The sequence below is a fragment of the Cordyceps javanica genome, chromosome 3 (assembly GCF_051103115.1).
Source record: "Cordyceps javanica chromosome 3, complete sequence".
Lineage (NCBI taxonomy): Eukaryota > Fungi > Ascomycota > Sordariomycetes > Hypocreales > Cordycipitaceae > Cordyceps > Cordyceps javanica.
Window position 1 is genome coordinate 5,394,204 of NC_139297.1, and position 15,194 is coordinate 5,409,397.

Below are 15,194 nucleotides of genomic sequence, written 5' to 3' on the forward strand. Positions count from 1 at the left end.
AGCATTACGTGCCAAGCCCAAAGACGAGGAGAACTTGTGGGCTTGCTTGGTCGCGCCTGAAATGACGGTGCCAACTTGAACCTTTTTCATGCACTTACAACTTGACCAGCGGCAGCTCGTCTTGCTCCTTTTGAGATTTCTCCACGGGCCGTTGGATATGCAGGGATCGAGGCGTACGGCAGTTTATCCTGCAAAAGTAAGGCTGTCGCAACATATTCCAGGCCGTGTTCTATCCACACCTCCCTCGCCTCCAACCACAAAATGTGTTCTCTTTACCGCCTCATTCTGCGGATACTCCGTACCCCTTCTCCAGTGTCAGGGCCGGGCGATCGGCACTTTTTACCACCCTGCTGTCGTCACGCCTTCAGCTGATGTCTTATAACTGTTCTATTTAGTGCGCTGTCCGAGCCTGAACCAACGCCAGAGAAAAATCCAAAACATGGCTTAACCGTAAATCCACCAAAGACCGTTGAACATCTGTCAGAAATTGTTTACATACTGCCGTTAGCAAAAAACGCCTTGATTAAAAAACTCGCCGCTACGGTTCTGAGGCTGGGGCGGCCGAAGCATATCACCTCTCAGCCTTGGCAAGCTTCTCAGCCACCCCCTTACGTGGCCGACGAATACATGATGATGTGGACAGAATATCGTGTTGCGTTCCAAGACAGTCAGTGCGATCATGTTGACGCACGGTAAAAACTTGACCCTTCTTAGATTACTGCTGCTAGTTTAGAAAGAAAACTGTCGTGACAGGTTGTCTTGACGGGTACACAATGGCTCGTTCCTCTGTATCAAGACGCGTGCGCATGAGCATTGTTGCTTGCACAATCTTTATCTGCTTCGCCTTCTACCACCTATACACGTCGCTACCAGCGACAGCCAACTCGCATGTTTCCAGACTCACGCGCGATGATGTGCACACCCTTGCGACTCACGCCATCGACAACACGGTGGTGGTGGTTCCTGTGAACACGGGGATGCTGCACCTGGCCGAGAACCTGCTGTGCTCCCTGTCCGCCACGTCGTTCAACACGTCCGCCATTGTCTTCTGGTCGCTGGACGAGGGCGCGCAGCGGATCCTGGCCGGCCGGGGCCACGCCACGTACCGGGACGCGTCCCTCTTCTCGGCCAGCGGCGACGAGAACGCCCGCGGCGCGACGGCGGCGTACCGGCGGATGATGCGGCAGCGGCCGCTCTTCTTCCGGGACGTGCTGTCACTCGGCTTCGACGTGCTCATGATTGACGCCGACCTCGTCTTCTGGCAGTCGCCGCTCGCCATCGTGCCGGCGCGCGGCGGCGGCGACCCCGCCGACCGGGACGGCGTCGACGCCGTCTACAGCACCGACGCGCGCGACTTCTACACGGACCGCGACGCCTTTGCCGACGCCGGCCGCCGCGGCGCGCTCGTCCCGCCCATCTGCAACGGCCTGTTCTGGATGAAGGGCGGCCGCGCGACCGCCGCCCTGTGGTCCGAGATGCTCGCCGTCTTCGAGGCGCCCTGGTGGCGCGCCGGCCTCTACCGCCACTTCTGGTTCCAGGACGACCAGCGCGGCGTCGACGTCCTGCTCAACGACGGCCGCGCCCGCCTCGTCCCGCCCCTGCCGCGCGGCATCACGCCCGACATGGTCCCGAACCGCCGCGACGACGACGGCCGCGCCCGCCTCGGCGTGAGGCTGCTCGACCAGGCACAGGCCGTCAACGGGCAGCTCTTCATGTTCCGGGAGGCGTCGTACCGGGACAACCTGGCGCGGCTCAGGGCCGAGGGCGGGGATCGGATATCGGCGCACATGAACTGGAACACGCACGTCATTTCGAAAACGGATGGGGCGAAGAAGAAGGGCATATACTTCTTGGACGACGATGGTAACTGCAAGTACGCTCATTAGACGGACATATAGAGAACCGCCTTCATCTTGGCCAAATGACTAGTCAACACTTCTTGCATGGAACTGGCGCTGCTCAAGAAGAAACAAAAGTGACACTCTTCTGCAATGAAAGATTTGTCCGGACAATGATTGTAAATATATTTTAAGCACCTTGGTATACCTATTTTTAGAAGCAATATGCAATGCACCCCATCCACCATGTATCGCCGCTTCGACTTTCGTCCTGTTTTCTTGTTTTACACTTTGTCTGGTTCCCATTTCTCAGTGCCTTTCCAGCCACCGGTATACCCTCTCCGCAATCTCCATGTTGTTCTTTTCCATGAAAAACATGTGGCCGTTGCCGTGGATGCCCTCCCTGCCCAGATCCGCGTGCTCGACGTCCACGCCGACCTGGCGCAGGTACGCGACGGTGCAGTAGTCGTACGGCGCGTGAAAGGACGCCTCGCCGGTGACGACCAGCTCCGGGATGCGGGCGAGGCTGGTCAGCTTCCTGACGGGGTCGGCCTGCATGATGCACTCGGAGAGGTCCGCGTCCGCGGCCGGCTCGACGCGCGTCTTGAGGTGCTCGGCGTGCGGGCCCGCGGGCGGGCGGTAGCCGATGGGCAGGTCCGTGAGGCCAAAGGCAAAGGCCGGGTCGTTGCCAAAAGGCGGGCGCAGGGTAAAGGGCGGCCCGGAGGGCTCGAGCTGGACGAGGCCCTTGACGAGGTCGGGGCGCATGTCGCCGACACGCCAACCTGACTCGGTCAGCAAAAGTTCATCGTCAAGTTTATCTTCATTCGCCCAATCTACGCTCTCTCAATTCTTTTTCTTTTTTTTCTTTTTTTTTTTCGTTTACACATACCATATGCACCGGCCTGGGAATGACTTATGATGTAGCACTCGCCGACGAGGTCCACCAGCGCCGCATACGCCCGCGCGTTCTGCTCCTCGCCGACGAAGCGGTCCTTTTGCAGGGGCACCTGGCTCCGGTAAAAGGCGTCAAACGTCGGGTCGCCCATGCGGCCCTCGCCGGGCCACTGCGTGTGCAGGCCGGCCTGGGGCCACTGGCCGCCGTTGCGGGCCGTGTCGGTGAAGATGTCGGCGACGACCTGCGGCGGGCCGATGGTGCCGAAGCTGCCGGGCCCGTCGTCGGGCCGCCACGCGGAGCGGCCCCGCGCCGGCTGGTCGGAGAGGTAGACGGTGTGGCCCCGCGACAGGAAGTAGGCGGCCCAGCCGGGCCGGCCGTCGGGGGTGGCAAGGAAGTTGGTGCCGGTCTGGGCGGCGCCGGCGATGAAAATGATGGGCAGGGGGTGGCGGTGACGGGTGGCGTCGGAGCCGCCATCGGGACGCGGAGGTGGCGCAGAATGGTGGTGATGGTGGTGGGGAGAGAGTTTTTCCACGTAGATTTGGCCGACGAGGGCGATTGAGGTGGCGTTGGTGATGTGGTCCTGCGTGATAGGGTTAAAGGGGGTGTCAGAATTCGCGATATTTTTGCCCGGGGTGGTGGTGATGAAGCCGAGCGAGGCCCGGGCGAGTCGATGAGATAGATTCTGGGCTGCAAGAGTGCGGGACTTTCATGATATATGCAAAGAGACATACGGTTACGTTGGTGTACTCGCCGCCGACGTAGAGAACATCGCGTCGGGGAACAATGTCGGACAGGGACGAGTCATTGTGGCTGGCGTTGCTGCCGAGAAAGACAAACTGCGTCCAGTAGGCAAAGAAGGTGAGGGAGGCGGTCAGGTTGACCATGCTGACTCCCGAGTCGTCGTCGTGAGTATAGGATGTGTGGGTGCAAGTGAGTGTGGGGTGATCGCAGGGCAAATCACAATTCACCGAGAGTATGCAGCGCGGATGCACAGTCGGACAAGATGAGGTTTCAGACTTGAGCCGTCGACGTCGCGCCGGGGAGCCCGTGGTATGGTGACAGGGAGTTGGATGGCCGGACTGAGTGAGTGTTCGGATGACGCAGCCCTTTGAATGGAGCAACCCCCGCAGGAAAAAAGGGACGACAATCTGTCGATCGAACTAGGGCGTCAAGTGGGGTAAGAAGGTAGATTTTAAAAGACGAAAAAAAAGAAAAGAAAAAGCCTCTGGTGAGAAAGGCAGGGGTGCTTTGACGGCTAAGGATTACATACGGGAGTGTGATCCTCAAGGTCGCAGATCTACCCCGTGTTGATTAAATACAATCATCCTCGACTAAACTGACTATGCCCAGTAATAATACGTTGATAAATATGAACATTTACAACGATGTCAATTTGGATCTTCAAAGGTCTGATACACGCAATGAAAATTACAATCCTCTTCCATCTAGGCGCAAAGTATACTCTAATTTATTAAAGAATAACTCAGAGTCTGGAGCCTGTCTGCCTTTTCTTTTCGCCATGTTCAAGAAACCTCTTGATAACCTCTACAACATAGTCGGCACAGCCATAAGAGCCTTGATATCCCCACCCAGCATGTCCGTAGTTGTGAACGACAAGTGTCCCGTCACCACAGGCCGCGAAGTCTGCCTCCAATCGGACACCGGATTTCCGGTACGGCCGCCGGCCAACACTTGACCGAATCACCTTGACACCCCCTTCCCCTCCTCCGCTAACCAGGCTTGGACGGAGGGCCACGCATCTTTTAATGATACGTTCGCTAGTTCTAGGGTCAGGGCTTGGATCCCAATTCCCCTTTTCATAGGTCCCACCAAGGACTGTGCCGCCACCTGCCGCTCTCGTCATGACGTACGAGATTTCTTCAGGGCCATCATCGGTTCCGGAAATGTTATACATTGACGGTGATTCATTCTCCACGAGTACAATTTGGCCACGGATTGGAATCATATCTTGGTCGTCCACACCGCCCAGGTTCTTGGAGCCCAGCCCAGACGCGTTGACAATGATGTCGACGTTCTCTCCAGTGTGGTGCAAACCTTTGAGGTGATGAATGTGCGATACGCTACCTCGTTGAAACACCACACCGAGCCTCCTGCATTGCCCTACCAGCCACGGCAAGTAGATAGCAGTATTGATGCATATTCCGGTGAATTGACAGCCGGAACTAACGCCTTTGGGCAGTTCATGCTCATCAAGCTCACGAAAGTCCGGGAAGAGACGGCCATACCACGGGTTCTGGACAAACATGGAATCGAAAGAAGCCACACCGTTCTTCGAGTCCTCTTGACGGCGGTAAATGAAACTCTCTAGGGGAGCTGTAAGTATGGATTCTACTTTCGACAGGGAGTGGAGAGAACGTACTCTGAAAATGAATGCCAGCTTCCGGCACCTCGGCGGCTAGCCGGCACATCTCTGGCCATGAACGTTCTTCCCATCGACGATCCGTTTCTGCCGAAAAGCTAGGGAGAAAAGGTTAGTCTTGGCTATGCGAAGGAAGATTTCCGGATCATTTGCACTTACGGCTGAAAATTCGCGCCAGCCCACGGTGAAGCATAATCAGGACTGTAATCCCCAGGCATATGCCTGGCAACTACTGTGATTGACGTTTCCGGCTCTTTAGCCAGTTGTAAGGCGGTGGTCAAGCCGGAGACACCGGCCCTGTGATAGGATTAGACCTTATTCACGCAAAAAGCGAAGAATAGAGGGGTTACCCAAGTACTACAATGTTGACAGGCATCGTGGTGATTGCCACGGGCAGCCGTGTGTCGCTGGGTAGTGTGTCGCTGGTAAGTTGGTCTCTACTGAGCTCGAGGTATGGAAAGCAAGCAATCTGTCGATGAATAAATAGCCTCAAGAGTGCTATTTCTAGAAAGTTAGCCCACCTCGCACAATATATTTTACCCGAGAGCTGCACAAGGTACCTTGAAATCGCATTCAGTGCTCGAACCAATCGACTTGCACTCTGCTGTTCCTGGCAACTAGCTCAACCTACTCAAGCTGAAGCGCGGCCGACATGGGCTTCCAATTCGGTCACATTGATTACCCACATCGAATCCGCATACAGAACATCATACTGCGGGACTTGACGCCTTCTCTGCCCGGAAAGTTGCTCTAATCGCTGTGGGGGTGTGGCATCAGCCTTCCCCTGCCCCCCACCCTGATAGACTGGAAGAGGAAGGCTATCCCGGCGTTGTTCACGACCTTTTCAAAAACCTTTTCTCATTACTGGTGAAGTATTTCTAGTCAGAAAAACTGCCGCAAATTCACAAATTTCTCCATAAAACGCCGAATTCGGCAGTGACTTAACATTGATTCCCACTCGTTTGGAATATCTGGGGTGCTTGCTTATAAGCCTTACTTCCACCTAGCAAGCGTCCGTTGCACTGTTTTAGAGCTCTCGAGAAGGCGTGCCCACTCTTGGGTATTCTATTTCGGTAACATATGTACATACAAATCTTCTTTCAAAATTTACGACTCTCACCTAATCTGTTTTCGTGCAGCCGTCACTGTTGAGCTTTGACGTCGAGTCGGACTGCCACACCCTCATCCCAAACATCGTTCAGCAGTCACGTAGCGACACAAGTTGCCCCCCCCCGGATAAGTACAATAGAGTAGGTATGCCATTGTCCATACTTTGAAATCACATACTGAAACGCATTGTGGGCGAACCATCAGGGCTGAGCGACAGAGTCGGCCACCTGGAGATGCGATCGCTGCGTACAATCTCCATCGTATGCTGCCATGCAGAGGGAGAGGTAGGAGATGTCATTATCGGTGGCGTCCTCGATATCCCTGCGGGCTCCATGCACGAGAAACTCCTAAAGTTTATTGAAAAACACGATGGACTTCGCAAGTTATTACTTCACGAGCCCAGAGGACGGCTAGAGATGAGTGTCATGATTCTTGTTCCGCCCTGCGATCCACGGGCAGACGTGGGCTTTTTGATCATGGGACCTGCGGATTGGGTGCCAATGTCGGGCTCCAATACGATATGCACAACTACTGTGCTTCTGGAGAGTGGCATAGTGCCCATGACAGAGCCTGTCACTGTTGTCAATCTGGACACTGCGGCGGGGCTGGTAACGGCGACGGCGGAATGCCGCAACGGAACGTGCAAATCTGTCTCTTTTGACAACGTCCCCGCATTTGTGTATGCGCAGGACTTGCAAATCGACGTACCAGGGGTAGGCAGAGTACTTGTCGACATCGCGTATGGCGGCCAGTGGTACGTGGTGGTTACAGCGGAAGCTTTGGGTGTTGCGGTCAGCCTTTCTTGCACCGGCCGGCTCATCGAGCTGGCAAAGCAAGTGAAAAAGGCGGTCCTTGACACTTGCATGCCGACTCATCCGGAGAACCCGGCCATCAATGGCATCAACAATGTCATTATCAGCGAGCCCTTGGAATCGACTGCCGACGGCTATTCGGTCAAACATACCGTCGTCGTCACACCCGGAAGACTGGACAGAAGTCCTTGCGGAACAGGGAGCTCGGCTCGCCTGGCAATTCTCCATGCTCGAAAGCAAATAGAACCGGGACAGAAAGTCAAGTTTATCAGTATCATCGATACCATGTTTATAGGGCGGATCAAGACGACAGGGAAAGTTGGGTCTTTTGATGCGGTTGTGCCCAATATTGAAGGCAGAGCATGGATCACCGGACAAAAGCAGGTTTATCTTGACCCGGATGATCCTTTTCCAGAAGGTTATCATTTACAAAACTGAATCTAACGAAAAATTTCTTTTGTATCCATATGCCATTCCCAGTGAGCCTAATTCTAACGATACCCACGTAATGCGTTATATCGGAATGGTATTATGTTGTACTGCTTGTTCTTCATAAAGCTAATAATCTGATTTTCAACGGAGATGGCAAATATTTACAACTCGCCAGAGAATGTATGCCGGTATGGCGTGGGCAAGATGAATGAACGGTAGCCGAGGATAGGGGCACGGCCGACCGTCCAGTCTCCGCGCCCGACTGCTGCTGTGAAGACGTGGAATGGCCAGAGATCCGACATCGGTATACCCTTCCATGTTTGATGTTAACCAGTACTGAAATTGGAAAGCCGGGTCACGCGGGACCAATATCTCTGCGCTATGCATTAATGGCTCATGTCAACGTTTGTACTTGCCTGGATTAGGATAGTAAACGAAACAAGCCACTCTAAGCAGTAGCTCTCAACACATCTGCAACTATTCATCTATCTAGATATTCATTTCCGAGCTCAAAAGTTGGATAAACAGGCGCAACGCGAAGCTGACGAAATCGCAGCCTCTTTGTTTGGCGCACCTCTGCTCTGCTCGGCACCGATTTTCCACACCGATTTTCCACACTGTATCTCATAAGCCGGATCATCACGGTACATAATTAGACGTGGTTACCATTGCGCGTTGCATATCCAAAGCGGTCTAATTTCCGACCCACGTTGACCCTGGACTTACTGGCCTGCTGGTCCCGGTAGGTTTTCAGCGAGCGAATCGGGGGTTTGGCGAAACTCAGCTTCACCAACCGACGGATTCGGCAATTGTCCCCGCGTTTCCCCGGATGGCCGGGCATCTGAATTTTGCGGGGGGAATGATCTCGGCAAACACAGTCCACGACACGGTGAGGCCGATAACTTTCAACTTTTGGGGCCGCGTATACGCCCTCCCCGGGAACCGGGGTCGACTTTGTTGTCCAGAGACATGCCGCATGTAACGCGAAGAAGGGTAAGTCCTCATCTTGCGCCGCCACATCAGGGGGCAGAAGTTGGCAAATATTTTAACTCAGTTCCCGTATAGCTGGACTCATTTCCGGTCTACTCAAACTCTAAGCAGATGCAAGTTTGAAAGTGACAAAATGACCAAAGTTAAAGAATCCTCGTCTTCCGAAATGAATGTCGACCCCGAGGACATGCAAGTTGTGCAGATGATTGAAACCAGACTCAACGACGCCGTGTTTGGAGAAATTGGTGAGGAAGGGCCCAACTTCCGTAACGTACATGACACCCATTTCTCGCTCCTAACCTTTTGCCCGTCTGACAAAGCTTCCAGGTTGGCTGGATTGGCACCACGGCGTTGATGATGAAGACCCAGATTGGGCTGGGCGTCTTGTCACTCCCATCAGTGTTCGACTCGGTTGGTCTGATCCCGGGCGTGATCCTGCTCTGTGCAGTCGCTGGCGTCACCACTTGGTCAGACTACATGGTGGGCGTCTTCAAAGTCAATCATCGCGCCGTGTACGGCGTGGACGACGTCGGCCAACTCATCTTTGGGCGGGTCGGGAAAGAAGTCCTCGCTGTCGCCTTCATGGGTCGTGAGTTGGGGCCCTTGTAAGCGCCGCCGACACCGACTTCTTGTTTACTGACGGTACCTAGTGTATGTAATGTCGGCGGGATCAGCGATGCTGAGCCTGTCGATATGCTTCAACTCCCTCTCCGACCACGGCGCTTGCACGGCCATCTTTGTCGCTGCCGCTTTTATTCTGGTGTTTCTGCTTTCGAGTATCCGCACGCTTGACCGAGTCAGTTGGCTGGCCTTGATTGGCGTTGTCGGCATCGTTACTGCGGGTAAGTTTAAGTATCGACTTCTTTCTATCGACTTCTTTCGCTTCGCGGCGCGCATAGACTCATTAATGTGACCTAAAAAAGTCTTGATCGTAACGATTGCCGTTGGCGTGCAATCCCAGCCTGAATCTGCCCCCAACGACGTCGAATGGAAATCGGACTATAAGCTCTTTGGGAACCCAACCTTTTCCCAAGCAGTCTCTGCTGTGTCAAGTCTCATCTTTGCTTTCGCTGGAACAGGTGCCTTTTTTCCTATAGTCGCAGAGATGAGAGACCCCCGTCTCTACCCTCGAGCTGTAGCAGTCTGCCAAACACTCATCACAGTCATCTACTTGGTTGTTGGTGTCGTCGTTTACTACTACTGTGGATCATATGTTGCCTCACCTGCTCTTGGATCTGCTGGTAAAACGATAAAGAAGGTTGCATACGGCATTGCCCTGCCCGGACTACTTGCTAGCGGTATCTTGATGGCTCATGTGGTTCCCCCCCCTTCCTTGCCTGCTATTATCGTCAACTAACCTCATACTAGGTCTCAAGCAAGTACGTCTTTGTTCGTATCCTGCGCGGGTCACACCACCTGACCTCGAGTTCGTTCACTCATTGGGCTACATGGCTGGGCTGCACATTCTCTGTTTGCCTCGTAGCTTATGTCCTGGCCAGCGCGATTACAGTTTTCAACGGTATTGTCTCCCTAGCGGGAGCACTCTTTGGTACTCTGTTATGCTTCCAACCTATGGGTTGTATGTGGTTATATGACAACTGGGGACGCGGCAAAGATAAACCTACCATGCGATGGCGTCTGATGGTAGGATGGAGTATCTTTGTGATTGTATCCGGTACTTTCATGATGATTGCGGGTACATACGGTGCCATTCTCGGTATCATTGACTTGTACAACGCTAATGGAGGGACGTCTGCTTGGTCATGCGCCGACAATTCCAATTCTAGCTAGAGTTTAAACATATGCAAGTTCTCGCCCTTTCAAAGAAATTCACAACTTGTTGAGCCTGAATAGCAGTTGATAGTACTCTTTTACTGTTCTTAGGTAGTCCAGAGGAAATAATGTGGTTTTGGAGCTTTACATGACAATAAGCAGTAGTCAGGCCCGTTCCGCAGTTTACAGGCCTTGGGGTGGGATTTTGGAAATCAGTGTTCTTTTGCAAACTAACTCAGCCTGTTGTTCATGTTGACATGGACAGCCTTGATCTGCGTATAGGCTTCTAAACCAGCCTCGCCCAGCTCTCTGCCAATGCCGCTTTGTTTCACTCCACCAAACGGCACGCGAGGGTCGCAATCCTGCGTACTGTTAACCCACACCGTACCCGACTCGATGTTTTCGGCCACACGGTGAGCCTTTGCCAGATCCGTTGTGAAGATGGCAGCACCAAGACCGTACTTGGAATTGTTGGACTCCCAAACTGCCTCGGCCTCATCCTCGAACGGCCTGATGCACACAACTGGGCCAAATATCTCCTCGCACCAGATTCTTGCATCGCTCTTCATATCAGTGAAGACCGTGGGGGCGATATAGAAGCCCTTTCCATCACCAATAGAGAGCTTAGCTCCGCCAATAGCGACCTTGGCCTCTGACTTTCCAATCTCAATATACGAATTGATGTGGTCGTATTGCTGCTTAGAGACTTGGGGACCTTGGTAGGTCTCAGGATCCCACTGATTACCTACCTTGCTAGTTTTCTCAACCTCCTCGACATACTTGGAGACGAATCGCTGATAGATATCCCGCTGCACAAGAAGGCGAGAGGTTGCTGTACAGATTTGACCCTGGTTAGACATGATTCCCATGTGGGACCACTTGATAGCCTCGTCAAAGTCGGCGTCGTTGAACACGATAAGAGGCGACTTTCCACCCGTCTCTAGAGTAATGTTCTTTAGAGTGCTGGCAGCCAAACTCATGATTGAAGCGGCCGTGGCAGTCGAGCCTGTGAATGCTATCTTGTCGACCAAAGGATGAGACACGAGTGCGGATCCGGCCACTTTGCCAAAGCCATTGACAATGTTGACGACTCCGGGTGGAAATCCGGCTGCCTTGATGAGCTGAGCAAGCACGAGGATGCTCAGGGGAGTCTGCTCGGCAGCCTTGAGAACGACGGTGTTTCCGCAGGCCAGGGCGGGGCCGAGCTTCCAAGTCGCCATCGATAGAGGATAGTTCCAGGGGATAATCTGTCCAACAACGCCGACAGGCTGGCGGAGCGTGTAAACAAACTTGTTGGGAACAGAGATGGTCTGCCCGTGAATCTTGTCAGCCCAGCCGCTGTAGTAGCGGATCGTAGTGACAGCCTCGTTCAAGTCGTTGGTCAGGGCCTCTTTGTAGGTCTTGCCGTTATCCCAGGCATCGATGGTAGCTAGAAGCTCCTTCTTTGACTCGATGAGGTTTGCGAGATTGCTCAGCAGGATGCCGCGCTCCGTTGCAGCCAAGTCCTTCCACGCTGGCGAGTGCAGGGCCGCGTGGGCAGCCTTGACGGCTTTGTCGATATCCTCGGCGCTAGCGGCTCGAACCGTTGTAATGGCTTGCTCAGTACTGTCCTGCGATCAATAGATGGACGCAATGCTTTTTGTCAAGTTGCACAACCTACGCGGGGTCGATAGATGTGATACTGCCGCCTGACGAGCCAACAAATTCATTATTGATAAAGAGCCCGGTGGGCTGATCCCACGACTGTCCATTAGGCGCGTTTAACTTGACCGAAAATTGGCTAGCCATTTTTTTTTTTTTGGCGATAGTTGCTGGGGATAAATCTAAAGTGAAAAGGGCTGACTTGACATTAAGCCTTGATCCGGTCGCTGATCCAACTTTAAGGCGCCATCTGCCGTGCATTGGTGCTGTTCCGCTTCCGAAATAAGATTCATTTTTTTCGGGTACTGATTAATACTAGTTCGAAATGTGCCAATGATTGACAGTGAGACTGATTGTCTGCCAATTCAGTCTCGTCGGACGGGGTCAACAATGCGTCACGGCTCCGTTGCCGAAATCGCCCACCCACTAACAAACTAAACGGGAACGGCCTAGCGCACGCAGGAGAGTGGGAGGATATCACTCAGGGCAGCCCGGGATAACCTTCCCTTTATAGCTGCTGTGTGTCATTGTTCATCTCCAGTTGCCCAGCCCGACAGGCCGAATCCGCAGAGGGCCATGGCGCCCATTATCACAAAGACTAAACTGATAACGTCTCACTACTGGCTAGATTTGGATTTGCACCAGTGTTGCTAAGCCATAAAATTTGCCGCAGAAACCTTCCTTTTCGGGTCGCGTGGTCTCCAAGTATTGGCAAGCAGCGGATCCCGGTCTGCTGGGCAGAAGCAAGAGAACGTCATGTTTTCGTCGCAGCACATCCTACTAGATATCAAGATTATGCATCGGAACAACAAAACTGCACTGAAGAAGGAACGAAAGGGCTGACCACGTTACTTCTCCCCATTCTGACCCATCAGATCAAAGTGCACGCAATTTACCCACTTGCTTCTGCAGGGCAGTCAATATGGCAAGCACACGGGCAACCAAAACTAAGACGAGCAAGGCAACCCGACAAGAGCCGCGGTCGAGGACGTTCACTGGCTGCGGAACTTGCAGGATTCGCCATCTCAAGTGCGATGAAGCGAAGCCCACATGCTCCTCTTGTCGTCGTCTCGATCTGTGCTGTTTAGGGTACACCCCCCAACTCCTTTGGATCACCACCTCGCCATCTGGAGCAGCAGACACAGGGGAGAAAAGACTAGACGGAAACTCATGTCGATATCCACTTTTCACCGAGAGACACCGAATCTCCATGTCCAAGAGCATGGTTCAGAGTCTTGGAGATCAATCTGCTTGCGACGTATTGCTTGATTTGGACTGCAAATCCGTCTCAATAAGCGACCAACTCGCTGTTGGACCCTTTTCCGTCTTCAAGACCTCCCAAGATCTCCCTCTGCAAAACTACTTTACCAGCTCCCCCTGCCAGAACAGCGGGGAGAAAGATGCTCTAGGCTTTGTCCTTGATCAGGCACAAGACTCTTGCTTGCCGGCGTTTCCAACAAGCACCTTTTCGGATTTGTTGAAGGAGCAAGATTTGTCCCTTTTCGCAGAATATCCAGTACGGTCTGACGATTGGATGACTGTGGGCATAGACGACGGATCACCTTGGCATGGTGGCTCCCAAGGCCTTTTGCCTGATGACTTCGATACCACTTTCGTTGAGCCGCTTCTACACTCGCCACAAGACACTTTGCCAGACGCCGTCCAGACGACAGGCATCTTACAAGACTCATCCCAGAAAATAGAAATGGACATCTCTCGGTCTGACCCGTCACCAAGCCGAACCGACTCGCAGGATTATTACAGCCCTTCTTCTGCACTCAAGAAGAAAACGCTATCTTCAAGTAGCTTTTTTGCAGGAAGGATGTCCGTCATTCCAGCCCACGCCGCAGTCTTGCTACAGTATCTCAAGTCCGAAGTCCTAGAGACAGCATCATCCTCATCAAGTCGCGATTTGTCTCCTTGGAAATTACTACTCTTGCCTTGTGCCCTCGAGACGATTGCCGAGATCTCACTCTGGAACACGGCGTCATTCGCCCGTCGCAGCACCCTCTCGACACTGCTGGCCAAAAGTGCCTTCCACCTGAGCAAAGCGGCGCCGCATGGCGAATCTGCCGCCTCATTCTGGCTCAGCATAGGCAAGGACCACCAAAATGCGGCGCAAGAGCTCTTGAAGTCGGCCTTGAGAAATGAAGTTGAAGGAGAGCTAAAGTACACAGAAATGCTCATGGCCATTCTGAGTGTCGGCGTGGTCTCTGTAAGTGGAAAACCACACTCAAGCCCACCAAAACCCGTTTGTTAATTCATATCGAGCTGCGCAGGTTTATTATGATGACACAGAGGCTGTGAGCACGCTTCTTTTGGACGCCGAGCGCCTCATCCGCTCGCGTGGACTTCCGGCAGCCAAGACATTCCAGCACCGCATCTTGCACCACATGTACACGCACTTGCGAGTGATCCTCGAAAGCACAAATGTTGCGGCGCAGCTCATCTGTCACGACGGCCGTCAAGAACCAAACCCCGAGGTTCGATTACTCCAAGGTAACACGACTCGCAATTTCAGCATCGACACGCAGAATCTAGGAGATTTGGATTTGACCCGCCAAAAGTCAGAAGACGTCGGCTACAATGACATCCACCTTGACGTATCCGGCAAGTGGCACGCAACACTGTACCCCGAGATATTTGGCGTGCCAGAGTCACTCATGACACTGTTGTCCCAGACTATCAGCCTGGCGAATGAAAAGCCTCGACTAGAAGCCAAGGGATTGGCTGACCCAGCAGTCTCTGCAGCTCTCTCCGAACACATCGGGACATTGGAGCAGCAAATATGGTCGTGGAGCCTGCAGGGCTCGAGCATAGCTTGCGGACCCCGACTCCCGCTGTCGCTGCAGAACGAGGACAGCGCTGCTCACGACCGCCCCGAGACGGAGTCCATGATCTTGGCAATGCACCAAGCACTCATCATCTACTTTTACCGCCGGGTGTATCATGTGAGCGCCATGATTGTGCAGCCTCACGTCAGGAAATCGCTTGAACTCATTCAGCCGTGTCTCGACATGGCACGATTCGACTCGGATTTCTCGGTCAGCATCGCTTGGTTGATATTTATAGCTGTCTGTGAGGCCGCGACTGCCGAGCTGAAAGAGCTCGGGCTCAAGTGCCTGGAGGCTGTCGATGACCATGGCATGTTTGTCAAATGCGGAAAACCGAGCACGATAGCCAAGGCTGTCTGGGAACAGCGAGAAGAGACAAACAATTTCACACTCGGATGGCCAGAATTAATGGCCGGCGGGACTCGCGGTGCCGGCTAGGAAAAGCCTGGAATATTGAAAGTTCAATCGCGCTTTGTAATAGTTGCGGCG

The 15,194-nt window shown here is 53.4% G+C and overlaps 7 protein-coding genes across 7 annotated transcripts; 4 read left to right on the forward strand and 3 right to left on the reverse strand.

Moving 5' to 3' along the window:
* Window positions 1-773: 773 nt before the first annotated feature.
* V2A60_005820 (uncharacterized protein) lies at window positions 774-1,886 on the forward strand (the record flags this gene model as incomplete). Its single annotated transcript, XM_083257127.1, has 1 exon — window positions 774-1,886. The coding sequence occupies one exon, from the start codon at window positions 774-776 to the stop codon at window positions 1,884-1,886; it is 1,113 nt and encodes a 370-aa protein (XP_083113253.1).
* A 261-nt stretch (window positions 1,887-2,147) lies between these two features.
* On the reverse strand, window positions 2,148-3,617 carry V2A60_005821 (alpha/beta hydrolase; the record flags this gene model as incomplete). The annotated part of the gene is made up of 3 exons (XM_083257128.1): window positions 2,148-2,620; window positions 2,728-3,313; window positions 3,465-3,617. The coding sequence occupies 3 exons, from the start codon at window positions 3,615-3,617 to the stop codon at window positions 2,148-2,150; spliced, it is 1,212 nt and encodes a 403-aa protein (XP_083113254.1).
* A 599-nt stretch (window positions 3,618-4,216) lies between these two features.
* Window positions 4,217-5,489, reverse strand: V2A60_005822 (FAD-dependent oxidoreductase; the record flags this gene model as incomplete). The annotated part of the gene is made up of 4 exons (XM_083257129.1): window positions 4,217-5,058; window positions 5,114-5,211; window positions 5,273-5,410; window positions 5,464-5,489. 4 exons carry the CDS (start codon window positions 5,487-5,489, stop codon window positions 4,217-4,219), a joined length of 1,104 nt encoding a protein of 367 aa, XP_083113255.1.
* Window positions 5,490-6,456: 967 nt separating this feature from the next.
* Window positions 6,457-7,473, forward strand: V2A60_005823 (proline racemase family protein; the record flags this gene model as incomplete). The annotated part of the gene is made up of 1 exon (XM_083257130.1): window positions 6,457-7,473. One exon carries the CDS (start codon window positions 6,457-6,459, stop codon window positions 7,471-7,473), a length of 1,017 nt encoding a protein of 338 aa, XP_083113256.1.
* A 1,117-nt stretch (window positions 7,474-8,590) lies between these two features.
* V2A60_005824 (uncharacterized protein) lies at window positions 8,591-9,066 on the forward strand (the record flags this gene model as incomplete). The annotated part of the gene is made up of 2 exons (XM_083257131.1): window positions 8,591-8,728; window positions 8,785-9,066. 2 exons carry the CDS (start codon window positions 8,591-8,593, stop codon window positions 9,064-9,066), a joined length of 420 nt encoding a protein of 139 aa, XP_083113257.1.
* Window positions 9,067-10,460: 1,394 nt separating this feature from the next.
* On the reverse strand, window positions 10,461-12,018 carry V2A60_005825 (uncharacterized protein; the record flags this gene model as incomplete). The annotated part of the gene is made up of 2 exons (XM_083257132.1): window positions 10,461-11,835; window positions 11,891-12,018. The coding sequence occupies 2 exons, from the start codon at window positions 12,016-12,018 to the stop codon at window positions 10,461-10,463; spliced, it is 1,503 nt and encodes a 500-aa protein (XP_083113258.1).
* A 1,675-nt stretch (window positions 12,019-13,693) lies between these two features.
* V2A60_005826 (transcription factor domain-containing protein) lies at window positions 13,694-15,143 on the forward strand (the record flags this gene model as incomplete). Its single annotated transcript, XM_083257133.1, has 2 exons — window positions 13,694-14,086; window positions 14,151-15,143. The coding sequence occupies 2 exons, from the start codon at window positions 13,694-13,696 to the stop codon at window positions 15,141-15,143; spliced, it is 1,386 nt and encodes a 461-aa protein (XP_083113259.1).
* Between the last annotated feature and the right edge of the window lie 51 nt (window positions 15,144-15,194).